At 42.5% G+C, this 16,090-nt stretch overlaps 1 protein-coding gene across 1 annotated transcript in view; it reads right to left on the bottom strand.

Moving 5' to 3' along the window:
• Nucleotides 1–15,377, bottom strand: part of epha7 (eph receptor A7) — a 72,947-nt gene extending 57,570 nt beyond the window's left edge. The window contains 5 exon segments of the mRNA XM_029462666.1: nucleotides 12,329–12,440; nucleotides 12,442–12,999; nucleotides 13,589–13,612; nucleotides 13,614–13,654; nucleotides 15,219–15,377. Coding sequence (XP_029318526.1) covers nucleotides 12,329–12,440; nucleotides 12,442–12,999; nucleotides 13,589–13,612; nucleotides 13,614–13,654; nucleotides 15,219–15,312 — 829 coding nt within the window. The 5' untranslated portion in view covers nucleotides 15,313–15,377.
• Nucleotides 15,378–16,090: the final 713 nt, after the last annotated feature.

Genomic DNA, 16,090 nt, shown 5'->3' with positions numbered 1-16,090 from the left:
CACCTGCTTAGCATAGCCCTCGATAGTGTTTACTACACTCCAACTGGAAAAGGCTTTTGTTAAAAAGACATTATGATGTTTATGTTTATGACAATGTTGTTCTCATTTCCTCAAGTTTGTGTCCATTCAATGTTTCAGAACAACCTCTTGAGAAAGTCTGCAGAAAATGTCTTCGTCTTGTAATCAATAAAAGATGCCTTTTTTAAAGATGGTGTTACATGCTAGTAAGTCTGCAGTCCCTGCGCAGGTAGGCCCACATGTTAACTAAACCTAAATGTAATCTTCAACTATTTCAAAGTAGAGGCAAGAAAAAAAAGGAAAGACACAGAAAACTGTTTAATTTGACAAATCTGCTTAAAATAGTCAGTATCAGTACTTGTGAGTATGTAACTGTGAGCTACAACCTCTCTGGTTCTGACTGCACGTGGTTCTTCCCCCACAAGACTTTTCGGTTGCCATGTTCCCCGATCTAAGAAATGACTTTGCTGAGTTCAGTTACCACAACTGATAAAATGAAAAACTTCAAAAATAAGAGCCCCATTTCAATAAACTGGACTTGCCCTTTAACTCAAGCTCACAAGCAAAACACAGTTCATTTTAAAATCTTTTTCAGCAAAAGATCATGTGTTTATCAGTGTGTCGGACTGTGTTTGGCACCCGGAAATGTTTACAGAAGCAACAAGCCGGCAAATGAGGCCTCAAAAATCGAATGCCTGCATGACACAGGCAACTAAGTGCTTCTGCAGCTCTCCCCACCACTGGCAGTGCATTGAGTGACAAGTACAAACACAGCCGTCCCAGCCCAGCATTCCAGTCCAGCAGCACAGAGCACACTGACTCGCTGCTGGTGACTTTCCGTTTCCTGGCACCAGATGCTGAAGAGACGCCCTAAGTCTGTGACACCGAGATGAGATGATAGTGAGTGAGAGGTTCTTTGTCGACTGTCTCTTAGCATATCTTTCCTTCTGAGCTTCAAAAAAGCAATTACACCAAGTCATTTCATCCTGTAGCTTTCTAAACTGACAAAATGACTGACACCTTACTGGCAAACATTGACACACCAACAAGTTAAAACATTGTACAAAACCCAGACTCTTACTGCTTCCACTGACTTTGACTGGAGGACTTACGCTCCAACGTGTAATTACATGTGTAAGGATGAAGTGTATAAGAGTCACCCCTTTAAAAAAGGGCCCATTTATGTAAGTCTGGTCCTCTTCTGGCACAGATAAAGGCAGACTAATGGTTTGTACTTGTTGACTTGGCCCGTTAAAAAAGCTCAGCGGCACACAACAGCCGGCTTATTTACGACACTGAGAAAATTAGTGAGTCCTTAGAGAAGCGGGTTGAGGTTAGGCAGAGAGAGAAAAAATACAAGTCTTACATTCCAGCCAGTTCTTCGGCACGCTACAGAGCCAGCATCTGTAATTTCCTTTCCAGTGGTCAAGCACTTTCATTCAGTGATGTGTGGGGGGACAAGCTGCAGTCAGCAATTTTATAGAGAGAGAGGAAGAAGAGCCCGACAAAGGAGAGCTCCTCGGAGTAGTGGGATAGAGATAATCAAACGCTCCTATGACTATAGTGTCTCAATCACAGCACACACAGGCCAAAGAATAAAACAAAGTCTCCTTATCTTATTCAGACACGCACACACACACAAAAGGGGGAAAACGGATTTCTGTATTTTCTAAGATCTCGGTTTATTTATTTTCCCTCCGAGCTGCGCTTCTTAACATTCTTGAATTACATCCAATTTCTCTCACGCTTTGGCAGTGTCATGACACTCGGGGTGAGGGACAGAGGCAGGGGGGAGAGCGGCAATGACTCCTTATGTGACAGCCTGACATATCCCTTCCTGGCCAAAATAGAAAATAATTATTCCCTTGTCTGGGGGGTGACACTATGGCACTTGGTGTTTTTCCCCCTCAGTTAATCTTGTGCCTTTGCTGACAGTTTGGATTTCAAATGTGCCCTTTTTGCTTTCTGTGTAGTTTTCTAGTTGTCCATGTATTTGCTGTGGCTGGTAAAGTACAATGCATAACCGAAATGCGTTGTTGCCGACAAGAGTACAACATTGTAAAGTATTGAATCTGACCGGCCCAGACCAAGACTGCGGCGTCAGATTGTGACCAATTACTCTTGGTCTGGTGCGGTTTGTACTTTGAGTGTCTGCATAGGTGGATGTGTTCACAGGGGCGTATGATGGCGTGTATGATCCATGTGGTCATATATTTTGGGCTGAATGTGGATGTCCACAAACACTCCAAATAGGGCAGCTGGGATATTGAGTTTCTCCCCCTATCTGTCTCAATAATACTGCAGACGGGGCTCTAAGTGAGTTGCAGTGTGGGAATGTGGGAGATTCCCTCCGTTTTTTGCAAACTAACAGAGCCAGAGTGAGAATGACTAGTGAGGGCCTTTCTGTCTCCAAAGTCCTAGCATGATGAGTCCTGTCAGGGCTGGGCCTCCCCCTTCTCCAGCTGCCCTCCCGTCCGGCCTGATTATGTGTTAAATCCGCCTGTGTGGGATGGATGTGGAAAGAATGCGTATGGAAGGGCTGCGGAGACCCGGAGAGAGCAGCCTGGAGATAGCACCCTATTAGAGTGATAAAAGAGGCAGAGGGAGGAGAGCAGCCGACAGGACCAACATGCAGGCCCTGCCACTGATGAATGCCAGGTGGAATGGGTCAAGCGTGATAAAGGAAACAGTTTATTTTCTTATTTCAAAGGAGCACCATTGCTTCCCGTAAAGCGCTTGCCATGCCCGCTGCTGCTCTGATAGGGAAATGTCTTTCTAAATATCAACTTTAAACACAGGCCTGGTACGATGGGGAGCCTGTCACCTGTGGTTTATTAGAGTGTGTTTCCTCCTAGTGTCTGCAGGATTCTGACATCCAATGCTAAACTGGCCTGTATGCAGTCTTCCTTCTTGAAATTGGTTCTATGATAAAATCTAGTTTCAAGCCCTTCAATGTATGAGTCTTGTGAGTATATGATGTATATTCATAAATAAACAATAAATCTGTGGCCAGGTTGTGTTTTCTAGCATAGAAAAGGAGAGAGTGGGGGTGCAGGGGGTTAATAGGGCCAGGGAGATACAATGTTTTGCTCCTTTGTTAAATGTTTAAAAAAGTGGTAAAACTTGATTTTAAATGAGAAACTATGTTTAAGTAAATAAGACAGAATAATCTTAAAAGAAATTAAATGGCAGATTTCGTTTTTTGGTGCCACAAGAAATGTTCCTGATACCCACTGCTACCCGTGAAAAACAAAGGAATGTTCTCCCTAAAACGAGTCTGATCATTTCTAATACACTGCAAGCCATTGTTAATACTGTCATAAACATTCTCTGTCAGCTATTTCAAAATGCCCTGTGTCTAGCTGGATGTTCAGACAACCATGAAAAGGTTATTTAAAAACCCAAAGACTGCTTCATGTTCTTCGGTTTTACTTTCAGGGCATATGATCAGGACCAAGACCGTGCATTTAGATGGAGAAGGATGTCAATAGCTCACACAGAGCTTATTCCTTAAGCATTAATGTAGCCTTGGGCCGATGTGTGTTGCTCTGATTAGATGTGACTTATTTTCTTTGCCTCAATAAATAGTAGGACTTGGTGTGGACATTCATCAGGCTCTGTTTACTGGCATTTTATGCATGCTGAACTATGGCTGCTTTTCTTTTATGGACTAAAGCCTGTGGTGTTTTCCCCTACAATGTAAGAGGCAGTATATCTTGTGAGTAATTTCAGAGCAGCACAGGCAGGCAGACCTGGGAAAAAGCCCAGCTGAGTGTATTTCTTCTACTTGAAAAGCCAAAAGACAGCTCAATTGATCTCCTCTTGCGGGAGATGTGTGGACTTTTGTAGTTGCAAAGGTTTTTGGAGAAATCAAGTGCACCTTGAAGGAAGACATGAGTTATTTATTAATCTTACTGCAGTGCCTGCTTCCATTTTGTTTATAGCTTTGCATCATCTAAACTGGATTTAGAGTATTCAAATATTATCCTTTAGAATTCTTGTGGTTTTATACTTTTTAATTTTTCACATTCAAACACTCTTTTTAGTCTGATCACCAGGGCAACAAAGCAAGCAGCAGGTGTTTGTCAAATCTTTCTTTTTCCTCTGAGCCTGTTACACTGATTTAAGTCTTTTTTCCTGCTCAGCAGCTGGGATTATGTCGGTAGACATGATAATCTCCCACCTATGAGAGGCGAGGCGCCTATCCAGCTCCGGGAAACAGTGGCAGATCACACGAGGAAAAGAAATGAGGATGTTCTGAAACACAGGATGGTGATAGAGTTTCAATGTCATTCCCTTCCAAACAACTGCATTTCGAACACCATCGCTTCCTGAGGGCTTTGGAAGAAGAAGGGAACCTAGGACATGGCAACGTCAGGCCAAAATCAGAATAAAAACATTTAAATAATCTGATGTCATATTGAGCTGGATCCTCCCTTCACCACACGCATACTTGGAATGGCTCTGTCTGGCTGCTGCTGCTACACTCCACACAATTCAGACAACCAACCCATTCATCCGAGGTACCTGTGCTTAGCGGGAGATAAGTAGCTTTCCATGAGAAACAAAGAGAAGATTAGCATTCCCTTACACTGTGTTGGAGGGCATGCAGCTTTGCCCTCTGAGCAGGAAAAACTGAAGCAAGTGCCTGCTCGGTTGTTCACAGCAAAGATCAAAGCCAGACACTGATTAAATTAGACTAACATTTAAACTAATGCTCCTGCTGGGTACTAAGTACTGCGACAGTCACCCAACAAAGTTTAACCTAAAAGTGGGACAAAGCGTTCAAGTGTTTGTTTAATTGCAAATGATCAAGAAGAGCAATACTTGCATTAAACTATTATTATAGTAATGTATACAATTGATTCATGTTGATCTCAGATCCTCCTCACTGACCATCATCACTTTCAAAGAGTCAGTTCACACAAGTATACAGAGACACATATTATCTCACCTACCTTTGTTGCATTTGAAGTCCTTGACTTGTCTGTTTCTGATTTCGACCTTCACCTCAATACAGGGGAAGGGAAATAGACCCTATAAAACTGCTTAGCATTTAGTGTGGATTATCCTGAATTTTATTATCCCTTTTTTATGCTTTGAACACTACAAATTATATTCATTCACCTCCATTTCATTGGTCTGGAGGCAGAAATCTCAGACACAGACATTTCAAGATTTAAAAAACAACAACTATCTTCATGGGAATAAATAATAATAATAATAATAATAATAATAATAATAATAATAATAATAATAATAATAATAATAATAATAATAATAATAATAGGTAAATGTGTTTATTGTAATTGGGCTGAACCGACCGAATAGACAATAAGGCTGGTGATAATGTATATTTGTCAAAATATCCCATTCAAGAGCAAAGCCATACCCTTCCATCATTTGTTTTGAGTGAATCCCTCATACACCAACAACAAATGTGTATTAATCCGCAGCTGAAAATAGTCCCCAAAAAATTTATTATTTTCTCCTGTTGAGTAATGTTTGCTGAACACTACAGGGGCAAGCTAGTTTTGGAAATTATTGAGATTTTAAGAAATGTAACTATTATATTATATTTCTCACTTTTCTTTACACTAGTATTAACCACTAGGGTCACAGATGTAGCAACATCGGAACGTTTTGAGAGACAGGCTAAAGTTTTTTGGTCTTTTCATATGATTTGTTGACAGAGTAATGTCCAGCTTATTTACACTTTTATTTTGAGGATAAATCTAAGACCATCACACAAAGGGTTTGAGTGAAACGTAAAGGAGGAAGTAACATGATCTCACAAAAGACAACTGCTCCAGCTGCATTAGAGTCGCTGCTGACAGCAATTCAAATTGCAAAAAACAAACTTGAACACCTGTTTTCTCTTTCAGCTCCTGTTGATTTACTGCATGGATTTGGAGGTGAAAAATCAAGGGCATTTTAAGATTTAACCCATTACATTGGTGAATTTACAGCCTCTCCTTCGGCCTGAGCAGGAGCCATACCTCGAGTCCTCAGTCCTCCCAAAAGGTCTCTGCTTCTTTAAGCTATCATGTGGAGTGAGCTTTTTGAAATGGATTCCCAGTGACATGGAAAATGCCCCTTCCTAATCATCTTTTGTTTAGTTCATTTAACTCACATGGAAACAGGAGAGGGCCCTTCAGGCCGGCCATGTGGCTACCTTTTCATGGATGAGGTGGTCAGCTCAAAAAGGGAGCAGTGCTATAAGACACCGCAGATGAGAGGAGGATTCTGCATTCAGGGGATGAAAGCACAGGGTCCAAAGGTCTGACCGATCCAAAGCCCCCTGCAGCCCAAGCAAAATCGGCAATGAAAATGTCCCCAGTCAGCAACTGAGCATTATCTCTGAATTGTGTCTACCAACCCTACTGACCCAGCCCCCGCCCATCCCAATCCACCACCACACCCCCCTTTGGTCCCAGAGCTGTGACAGAAAGGACTGGAACAATGTGAAACTAGCCACTCGTCACTGCTGGGGCTACGTCCCAGTGGCCTGCCCTGACACACAAAGACATGGGCTTGGCTGGACTGCTCATAAAGGGTCAGTTCATCCAAAGGAAAGAAACAAAAAAAGATTTACCCCTAGTAGTATCACACTACACAAATATCTTAGACAGGTAGAAAAAGAATGAGTCATTTTCATTATGCTTTGGGAACTTGTGATGGGCTATTGTTGCTATTTTCTGATTGTTATATGGATTCCTCCTGTGTTGCCAAGCTGTCTGCATTGGAACACAAAAACAAAAATATCTGGCAGAAACAGAATTTCCTGCAACAGAGCCCTCTTTGGCACATTTTAAGTTCTGTTTCTTCTGCTCTGGATGTAGGTGGGAAAATGTTTGAAGTTATGTAATAAGTTATTGATTCCCTCTTTCAGAAAGATTGAAGTACAGAGCCAGGGGTCTGAAGCCTCCCAAAGGAGCAGCTCCACTGACTACAGTGCACTCCCCGCTGCCTATTAAGGTGGCCAGACCCCGGGCCCAGTCACATATCACTTTCACCCTCTTGCCACAGGGACACAACACAGAACACCAAAGACATTGTCTTCTGACATGGAGTCCGCCTGTCTGATCACATCCCTCTCAAGCAGTCAGCAGGCAAGCAATTACAAAAAAAGACATTGGTGCCACGGTTTAGATAGCTAAAAAGGGTAAAAGCTTAGAAATGCAAGAGGTATGGATGCAAGGATCGATGGAGATGTCTAAACCTGTTAGCGCAAGTGGAGATGAGGGCCGCTGCACTGCGGGGAGGGCTCTTTTGTCATGCAGGGAGAGGGGGCCAGAGAGGTGACTCTTCTGACGATCAGGGGTCAACTGCTGCGATCATCCATCTTCCATCTTGACAGTGTCCTGTCAGCCAGGGCGCTCGTGTTACTGAACACAACAGGCAGGCTTCCATTGTGCCACCGGCCTGGTCTGCAGCCATGTGTAAATGAAGTTAATATTCACTGACCTTATGGTTGGCCAAATACGGACCCCTGTGTCACCTTGGAAATAACGCTATCTGACACAAAGTCGCAGGGGTCTCCCTTATTTGGGGGTTAACAAAATCTCTTGCCGGTGTAGCTGACCATGTGCCTTTGTTTGTGTGAGAATGAGGACTGTTTACTTGGTTCTGTCTATTCATGTGATGCAGTGTAGGGCCTCAAATGTGGACCAGCAGGTCAGATTCCAAGACCTGGATACTGATTAGTCATCACTCCGCTGTTTTTTTTTATAATTACTTGCAAAAGCCTTAAATGGCGGTTGGCGCAATTTGAGTCTAAAATCAGAACCTTTTTCAGAGAAACAACTTCACTGAAATAATGCACACACGCACACGCACACGCACACACACACACACACACACACAATCTAGAAATATCAGGATCAACATCAATACATCGGATTAGAAATCATGGAAGAAAAGTGCTCCTGATGTTAACTCTTTTTCTTCAGTAGATTATTATCTGTACAGACTCAGGCATGGAAAGTCCTCTCCTCTTTCCATTCATATGAGTTACAGCTGTTTGTCCTGTGTTAATAAAACAAATACTAAAATAATTCAAATTGTTGATAAGATTTGTATTTTATGATACGAAGTGATCTAGAACATGTAGGGTACGATGTCATGCAAACTAGTGATGTTATTTTTAGATTACTTTAGTCTACTCAGACACAAGTGTGGCTACATAGTAACTATGCAATGAACCTGTAAATAATGGTTTAGTTTCTACTAATGAGGAGGAATTAGATCAGAGAAAAGTAAGTGCACAGGGATACAGTTATGTCTTTTGGTCATGAAGTCTACATCTGTTCAGGAGGAGCAACTTCAGATAAAATGTAACACCCTTTTCATAATACCCTTTTTCCAATCTGAACAAGTCTATGCAGCAGAAACTTGCTATGAAATCCCTATTTCTTTGTTTTGTCCACTACATACAGCATATAGAGCACAGAAACCCTATTTTTGGGGCGATGCAGGAAATCAGTACGAAGGTAAAGACAGTTCAAGCTACTTTTAGGACAGTTGGTGCAGCAAGAAAGTGAATGACGCATCCTACAAAAACTCAGATATAAACGTAGTAAGAGCTTAAAACAATGATTTATATGATCTAGGATATTTTCTCAGCCAAAATCGGCAGAAATCCACCCTTACCATTTTTTCAAATGTCAATATTCTTTCCTTTTTGTCTTGGTTTTTATTTGCTAAACTAAACAATTAATTTATTTATCAAGAAAATAGTATATAGAATAATCAATAATAAACATGATGTTAAAAAAATACTTAATGTTTAGTCTGTAAAATGTCAGAAAATAATAAAAGAAAAACATATTCCATTAATGATGAAGCAGAGACAAGCAGCAAATCCTCACCTTTCAGAGAAAGGAACCAGATCATTTTGGTATTTTACTTAATATATGACATAAAATTAATAATCGAAAAACACTTCTCATTTCATGTTTCAAAGTCCTCCCCTATTTGATCAATTTTGTGGACACTGCCAACTGTATTGGCAGTAACATCCTAAGGAGAGAATAGCACATCTGTGTGTCTGACTGCTAGCTGCCACGCCAAGACAGCAAGGAGGAAAAGCCCTGGGCTGAGGAAGAATGCTACTATTCACTGGCAGTGAAGGGATCAGCTCCCATCCATCACCAATTTATTTCAATCTTGAGTGATTTAGGTCCATTTGGGTCTCTTGTGGATTCAGCGCACACCTGTCATTTGCATAATTAAGCTCTGGAGCAGTTGTAAAAGACAGCCATTTGGTGTATTAAATTCACACCTTATCAATCAGGGGACCATCAAGATGTATGAGGACCTCCTGTCTCTTCCTGGGTTCATTTGAAATGCTAAATGCAGCTTTTTCTCCAGGCTTGAAATTGGGCCTGGATGCACGGGCCGCCTGGTGGCTTCCATACATGTTAGCTGTCGTGGTAAGACCCCAACTGCTCAGCCCTATTCCCTCGGGGGCTAAATCATCAATCAGTCTCCAACTAACTTCTGTCCAACTCCCTGACAGTCAAGATGGATGGTTCCAGCGTCTACAGGATGCCGTATCCTCTCATTAATTCTCTTGTTAGCATGCAGAGATAGCTGTGACATAGAGCCAGTTCTATCTGTTTTCCACCACATAGTGGCCTCTCCCTTTTCTGGTTGAGGGTCAACAGTTAATCATTTCTCAGCCACTCGTTACTTAGGACCACAATGATGTGATGTGTCAAAATCGGACAACATACATTCCCAGGACTGAGCGAAAACAAAGACGCCAATGTCCTCCCACAAGGGCCCTCTCTCTGTTTAAACGACTTTGTGGCTCCATTGCAACCAGTAGCCAGCGCTAAACAAGACCAGCGGATGAATGGGTGCTATTTTCACAACACACACTTCTTCGCAAAATGAAGCCCGCGCAGGCTGCGGGGACACTTCAACTAGCCTTTTTCATCACCCATTACACTGAAACCAGTGAACGCAGCAGGCGGAGAAGAAGAGTGACATTTACAGCCAAAGATTGCCACACAAAGAGTTAAAGAGAGACAGAGGGAGGGGGGCATAAGGGTGAAAGACAAGGGGTCCCTCTTAGCTGACGGTGATGAATGAGAGGATCACAACACGTTTCAGAGGAGGCCTTTGCATCCACAGAGAAGGCACCTCAAATGACATGACTGACAGCTCAACTTGTTCACTCCACCTGCACCCGCCCTCCGGCTGAATATTTTTCTCGACGGCCATGTTGTAATCATAGCACACTGCAGACATCAAAACTGTCTTAAGGCATCAGCATGTTTCAGAAGAAGTGTGAGTCCTATCATTCAACGGCATCTCAAACCCCTCGGCCCCTGCACCTTCCATTAATTCCATTAGGACAATCTACAGAAAATATGTTTCAACAGTTAACAGGAGAGAAGAGTTTTATGTGTACAAACGAGTGCAATACCAAGAATGCTGCACTGTTATCCCCATTTGTAAAATGAATCACCCCACTCTCTATGACAGCAGGCTTTTCACCGTGTCCTCCAGTTTGCACATTCAAAACAGGTCCAAACACTTTATCCTGTAGCTATGTTCAGACCCCACTTACTGTACAAACTAGTGTGTTTGAAGCATACTGCACCCTTTATACTAAAGGTGCAGCATCACCCTGAGGCACTATTACAAAGATGTACTTTTACACCACCAAGACAAGCTAGTCCGAGGTCCAAATGCCAGTACTTCACATTTTTAACGGTCACAGCCACTTGGACTCTGCTGTTCAGCTGATAGAAATACTTTGAATAGCTTTTAGATTGTGCTCGGGGAAACTACTGAATGGACAATTTAATGTCAGTGGAGCTGCTGGAAAAAGTGCTGATGGTGCACCGTGATTCTCATTTTATTTAGATTAACTACCCCTTATACAAAGGCTTCTCATGCCTCAGTGGAGATAAAGCTCATAAAGTTGCAGTGTCAAGACTGGAATTTGATACATACACATTAAACAACCTGAGGGTAGATTGATCGTACTGCTGTCTATATCTAGGTGTTTGTGTTAGTTGACACATGAACAGATTAATTAATAGAGAGTTGCAACAGTCGTCTGTTCTGATGGCTTTCCACCAAGACATGATAAGGAAAAGTAGCTAAAATGACTTTGACAAGCCAGAGCTATTGGATGTTATGCCGCATCACTCTCCCTGTGGAAATAAATTGTGGGCTTTCTTTCCACCAAAGGGCACAACTGGATCTATGCATATTAAAACAACAAGGACAATAAAAGGGAGCTCTGTGGGGTTGAATCAGCGATAGCCTGCTAACATTAGAGACATAGCACAACTTGAGGCGGGTGGTGTTGCTCTAAATTACATGGCCTAATACATTTCATTAACACACCTCCCTCAGTGGGGTCCCTAATGGATGACAGCATGGCATAAAAGCTTGTCTGCCAGGGACACTAATTTGTTCTTAGACACATTCCATTCAATTATTACTGGCTGCTGCTCCTTATAAGCTGCTTGAGATTGAGGTTGCCCAAAAAAAGAAGCTTGGCTGACAAGGCAGGCCACTTACGTTGTGTGACCTAAATCACCCCCATCTAATCCATAGTGATTTTTATCTTTCAAGTCAGGTGCCCACTGAAAATAATCCTCTGAGCATTCAGTGTGGCAGAACGCATTTTATTGTTAATTATAGCGGCACGATCCGGCACCACAACAAGGCAAAACTGAGCCACAGCGATGCTGTATTTGACCTTCCTGTTAGGCTCCTTCATAAATATCCTGAGGCCTAAATGCCACAGTATGACGGCTATTTGTTTTCCCTCTCTGTCAGGGTCATTTGGCCGGATTAGAAATATATTGAAAAAGTAGCTGGACTTCCTCTGGACCTGTGTATTATGCGAGTGATTGTCTTGGCTTGTTGCCAGTAAGAAAGGCAGAAGTATTTGAGCCGAGGAACTAAACTCAAGTTATTATTATAATATAATCCAAGTGTCAACATGGCTATAAAAAGCATCATAATCAATTAACTCAGACTTTAATTATGACATGGAGGGTATTTGGCCTTAATACTTTGTCTGTTTTTTTTTACTGCCGTCAAATCGGCTGCTTTAATCACATTTGCCAACACAACAATTCAACCAATGATGCTTCAATTGTCATTTACCTGCAATGCATAATCAAATCACAAATACTCCCCAGTTTATTTATTTTGTATTTTTTCTTGGCGCATCTTTTGTTGTGTGAAATTAAGACTGATTTCTAAAAGTTCATTTAAAAACAAGCAACTTTGCGAATGCTAGTGACTGATGTGTTTCAAGACAAAAAAAGGTACTCACGTTCACATGCGTCTCCTTTCTGATGAAATCCAGCTTTGCATATACATTTCCCAATGGGAACGAGCCATTCTCCTTCAGCGCTGCAGTGCATCTTGGGAGAGTTGTCGGCCTCCTTCCTCGGCGTCGTTTACACACATGCCCTCGACTTCCACCAGCGAGGAGAACTCTGATCCCGTCACGGTGTCTGGGAACGTGGCCAGATTCTCGATGATAGACCAACACTTCTTGTAATAAACTTTGACAGAGACCAGGGCGATACACGCCCCTACATCCTGGAAGGCCAGGTAGAAGCCCCGCCTGGACAGGGGGCCAATTATGCGCACTTCTGTATTCAGCTTCATCTTCCTCTCACCCAGGTCACCCTGGGTGAAGCTTTCATCTGCCGCGATCGTGTCAATTTTCACGTACTGGTTCTCCCGCAAGCTCCTGCCCACCTCCGAATCTGTTTCCTGGTAATACAAGTTGAATGTCTCCTTGCAAGTGCCCACCACACCGGGTAGGCTGTTACAATCCCTCAAGGTGAACTTCAGTTCCACAAAAATTCTCTGGGCATTGCCCTTCTCTATCCAATTAGTCCGAAGCCAGTTATTCTGATTGGGCTCCATGACTTGGCAAACCTGGTATGTGCGAATGGGTGTGTAGTTCTCATCCAAGCCGCTGATCTCTTCCCACTGAAACAAGAACAGATACATTTGTAGATGAATTCACCCGTTAGAGAACATCACCATGAATTTAGATGTGAAAGCCATCAACCTGGCATAGACTTTGAATGATTGGCAATCAAACTGGAGGTGATAACTGTGTAATAAATACGACAAAGGTGTATGAAATATATTTCAGACTTTACTGTACACAATAAACCGGTGAATGAAGGGAGATTAGCAGTTGCATTTTTATCGCACAAACACATCTTTAAAGAATGATTATGCTCAGTTTATCTGCTTCTGCTCACATTATTTATTAAAAACGTTTCTCACAGCCTGCTTTTAATCAGACTAGCAAGTTGGACGTGGATTGCTTTAGGCCTTTGTGCTCTGCATGTCAAAACCCTGTAGAGTTTAGTAGCAGAAACAGCCTCTTGCATTCTTTATCTTATATAGACTTCTGTGAGCAGGCAAATATCGGCTACTGATCCTGATATATGTTCCATGCCTCCTCTGAATATTATTATTCCTATCACAGATGTGGGACATCAGAGAAAGCTGGAAAGTATACAGATAAGGAATACATCCATGTGATGGAAAAATTCTACAAACTTACCCCATTGGGAGGATAGGAGATCCACTTCCAGTTCTGTCTGCTGTGCCTTGGAGTCCAGCAGAATCACTAGTGACAGGAAACCGAGAGGCAGGTGGTTAAATCTCACCGGGAGAGGTATTACTGACAGGCCACACATCAATATCTATAGCGCATATACCCGTGACCTCATTTCTAGCAGCAGCAACTAAAGCTAAAACATTCAATATGAATATACACACTGCAGTAGACAGATCCGCGGGTCTGCGGGGGAACTTTCCGAGAGGCAAATGAAGACACTGACAATGTGCATGAAGAAGAAATAAAGAGTCTAAAAACAGAGGCGCATATTAGTGTGTTGGAAATCATAACGCGTAAGATTGAAGCGCTTATGTTCAAATAAATGTGGATTTATTTTACGCTTCCGTCTATTAAAACTCATTGTTGGAGAGGAAGTTGTTGCGTTGAGGTCAAAGCAGCGGCTGCTGCTTTCATTCCAATGGAGTACATGTGCTTTATCTCAAGAATATGTTCAGCTCAAAACGGCCCTAAAACTATAGTAAAAGCATATAGCATGTGGCTTGTTTGTAGTTTTAATCTGTGGAGGAGATTTGTCCAATCAGCCTATTTTATGTTTCGGAAGCATGCGAGAACGCAAAGCGGCACTACACGGCGGATTTCATAAAAATGAAGTTGTTTTAATATCAGCAGTCAGCTCCATCACGAGAGGGGCAGCAGCCAGGACGCATCGCCGTAAACACAATATGCTCTGGGTATATTTTACAAGAGATTATGTGTATGGAGGTCCGCGAAATCCCGCATATAAACGACGAATATTTACAATTCATATCAGCTATAACATCCACACGGCGCTCGGTTAATACACTTTAGTTTTGGCGGTGAGAAAATCCATACCTGCCCTGTTCTGTTTTTACGCATAACATAATTACATAAATAACATTAATTTATTCATACTCCTATCAATTAAAAGTGCCGATTTACAGTCATTTAGGGCATATTTAAATCCTCTTGTTTGGGGTTTTTATTGCCTTGACTCTGATCAATTTGAGCGTCTGAGGCAAATTACGGCTCCTCGTCAATCTGCCGAATTTTCCTGTAAAACACAAGACTGTACTGTTAGAGCCGAGGCCACTTTGGAGGAAATAATCCTCCGAAACTGCGTCCAGAAAGACAGCTCACTCACTTCCAGGGAGGCGAGCCTGCTGGGACGATCGATCCGCTGATATTGCCTAGTTTGTTGTGATAGATTGTTAATCTATAACAAGCAGGCTAGTTATGCCGATAACGTACTGGCACTGGAGTAAAATATAAACAATAGCTCCTGCGTCTAATCCGTGTTTTACGGCGTTTAATTTCCGTGCGTAAATCACCGAGAGGTCGCTCGCAAACAGTCCGGGAGCAGACCGCGCTGTCATCCCCGCACACCGGCCTCATCTCACTGCACCGGGTATAAAAACAGCCCGTTTTTGAGTAATTTAAATATAGCGTGGGATTTAAAGAGAAAATATATATTTTTAAAAATGTTTTTAAAGAAACACAATGCGGCTGTCTGCTAAATGTGGACACCTTTCTATTCATGCTGTATCTTCCAAATGCGATGTGATGGAAGAGAATCCAAACTTTAAGAACTTACCTTCCTTCCCATTCTGTGCTTTTCCGCTGTCTACATAACAGCATAAATGAAGGCAAAATGTAATCCACAGACACGGGATAGACCTGGAGAGCATGGTGCAGCCGCGGGTTTCAATCTAGACCGTAACTCTCTTTGCCAGCGTCTCTTGTGCTTCCCATTGACGACACTAAACCGGCTCTATGTACAACAATCCGCTGGTCCCCTCTCAAATAGCGTCTGCTGCCGCTGGGAGGAGACTGTGGCTCCGGTGATGTCAGTCAGTCAGACAGGCTGAGGGATTCTCCAATCGTGGCGCCGAGAAGGAAACGTCATGAATCATGGCGGCCAATAGGCGCGTGGAGGTAGGTGCATGTTTTGGGGGAATGCGGCGCGCAGCGGAGGGAATGTCACAACTTGCTTCAGATATTTATGGTTTTCTTCAGGAAAAGGGTGAGGGATGCTCTGGTACAGTTTGACCCACAAACACACACTCACACACCAAGTGTGTTTAGTTCCCCTGTCACGTCACCTTTGAGACTCTGTTAGGCTCATCTGTTCATTGTGACGGTTCAACAAGTCTGTTTCAACTCAAGAACCACTTTCTCACACACATGTTCCACCTATCTCAAGCAGAAAGGAACATGTTCTGCTTCTCTTCGTCTGTTGTTATCTATTTTAGTATTTACTGATGTATGAAAACTATGTCTCAAAGCTCACTGCTTTCTGGTTCATGAATGGTGAATTTGAGTTTTGCATTATTTTAAATACAGATTTTAGACTAACTTTCATCCTGGCAGATAACTATGTGGAGTGACCAAACTGTGTTGGTGTCCAGAAGGAGGCGGGGAGCCGGCCTGTCACAGAGGGCCTCACCATGGACAAAGCTTTTAGTT

Source organism: Cottoperca gobio, chromosome 24, assembly GCF_900634415.1.
Source record: "Cottoperca gobio chromosome 24, fCotGob3.1, whole genome shotgun sequence".
Taxonomy (NCBI): Eukaryota; Metazoa; Chordata; class Actinopteri; order Perciformes; family Bovichtidae; genus Cottoperca; species Cottoperca gobio.
Note: the sequence above shows the minus strand (reverse complement) of the source record. Positions and strands in the feature narration are given on the sequence as shown.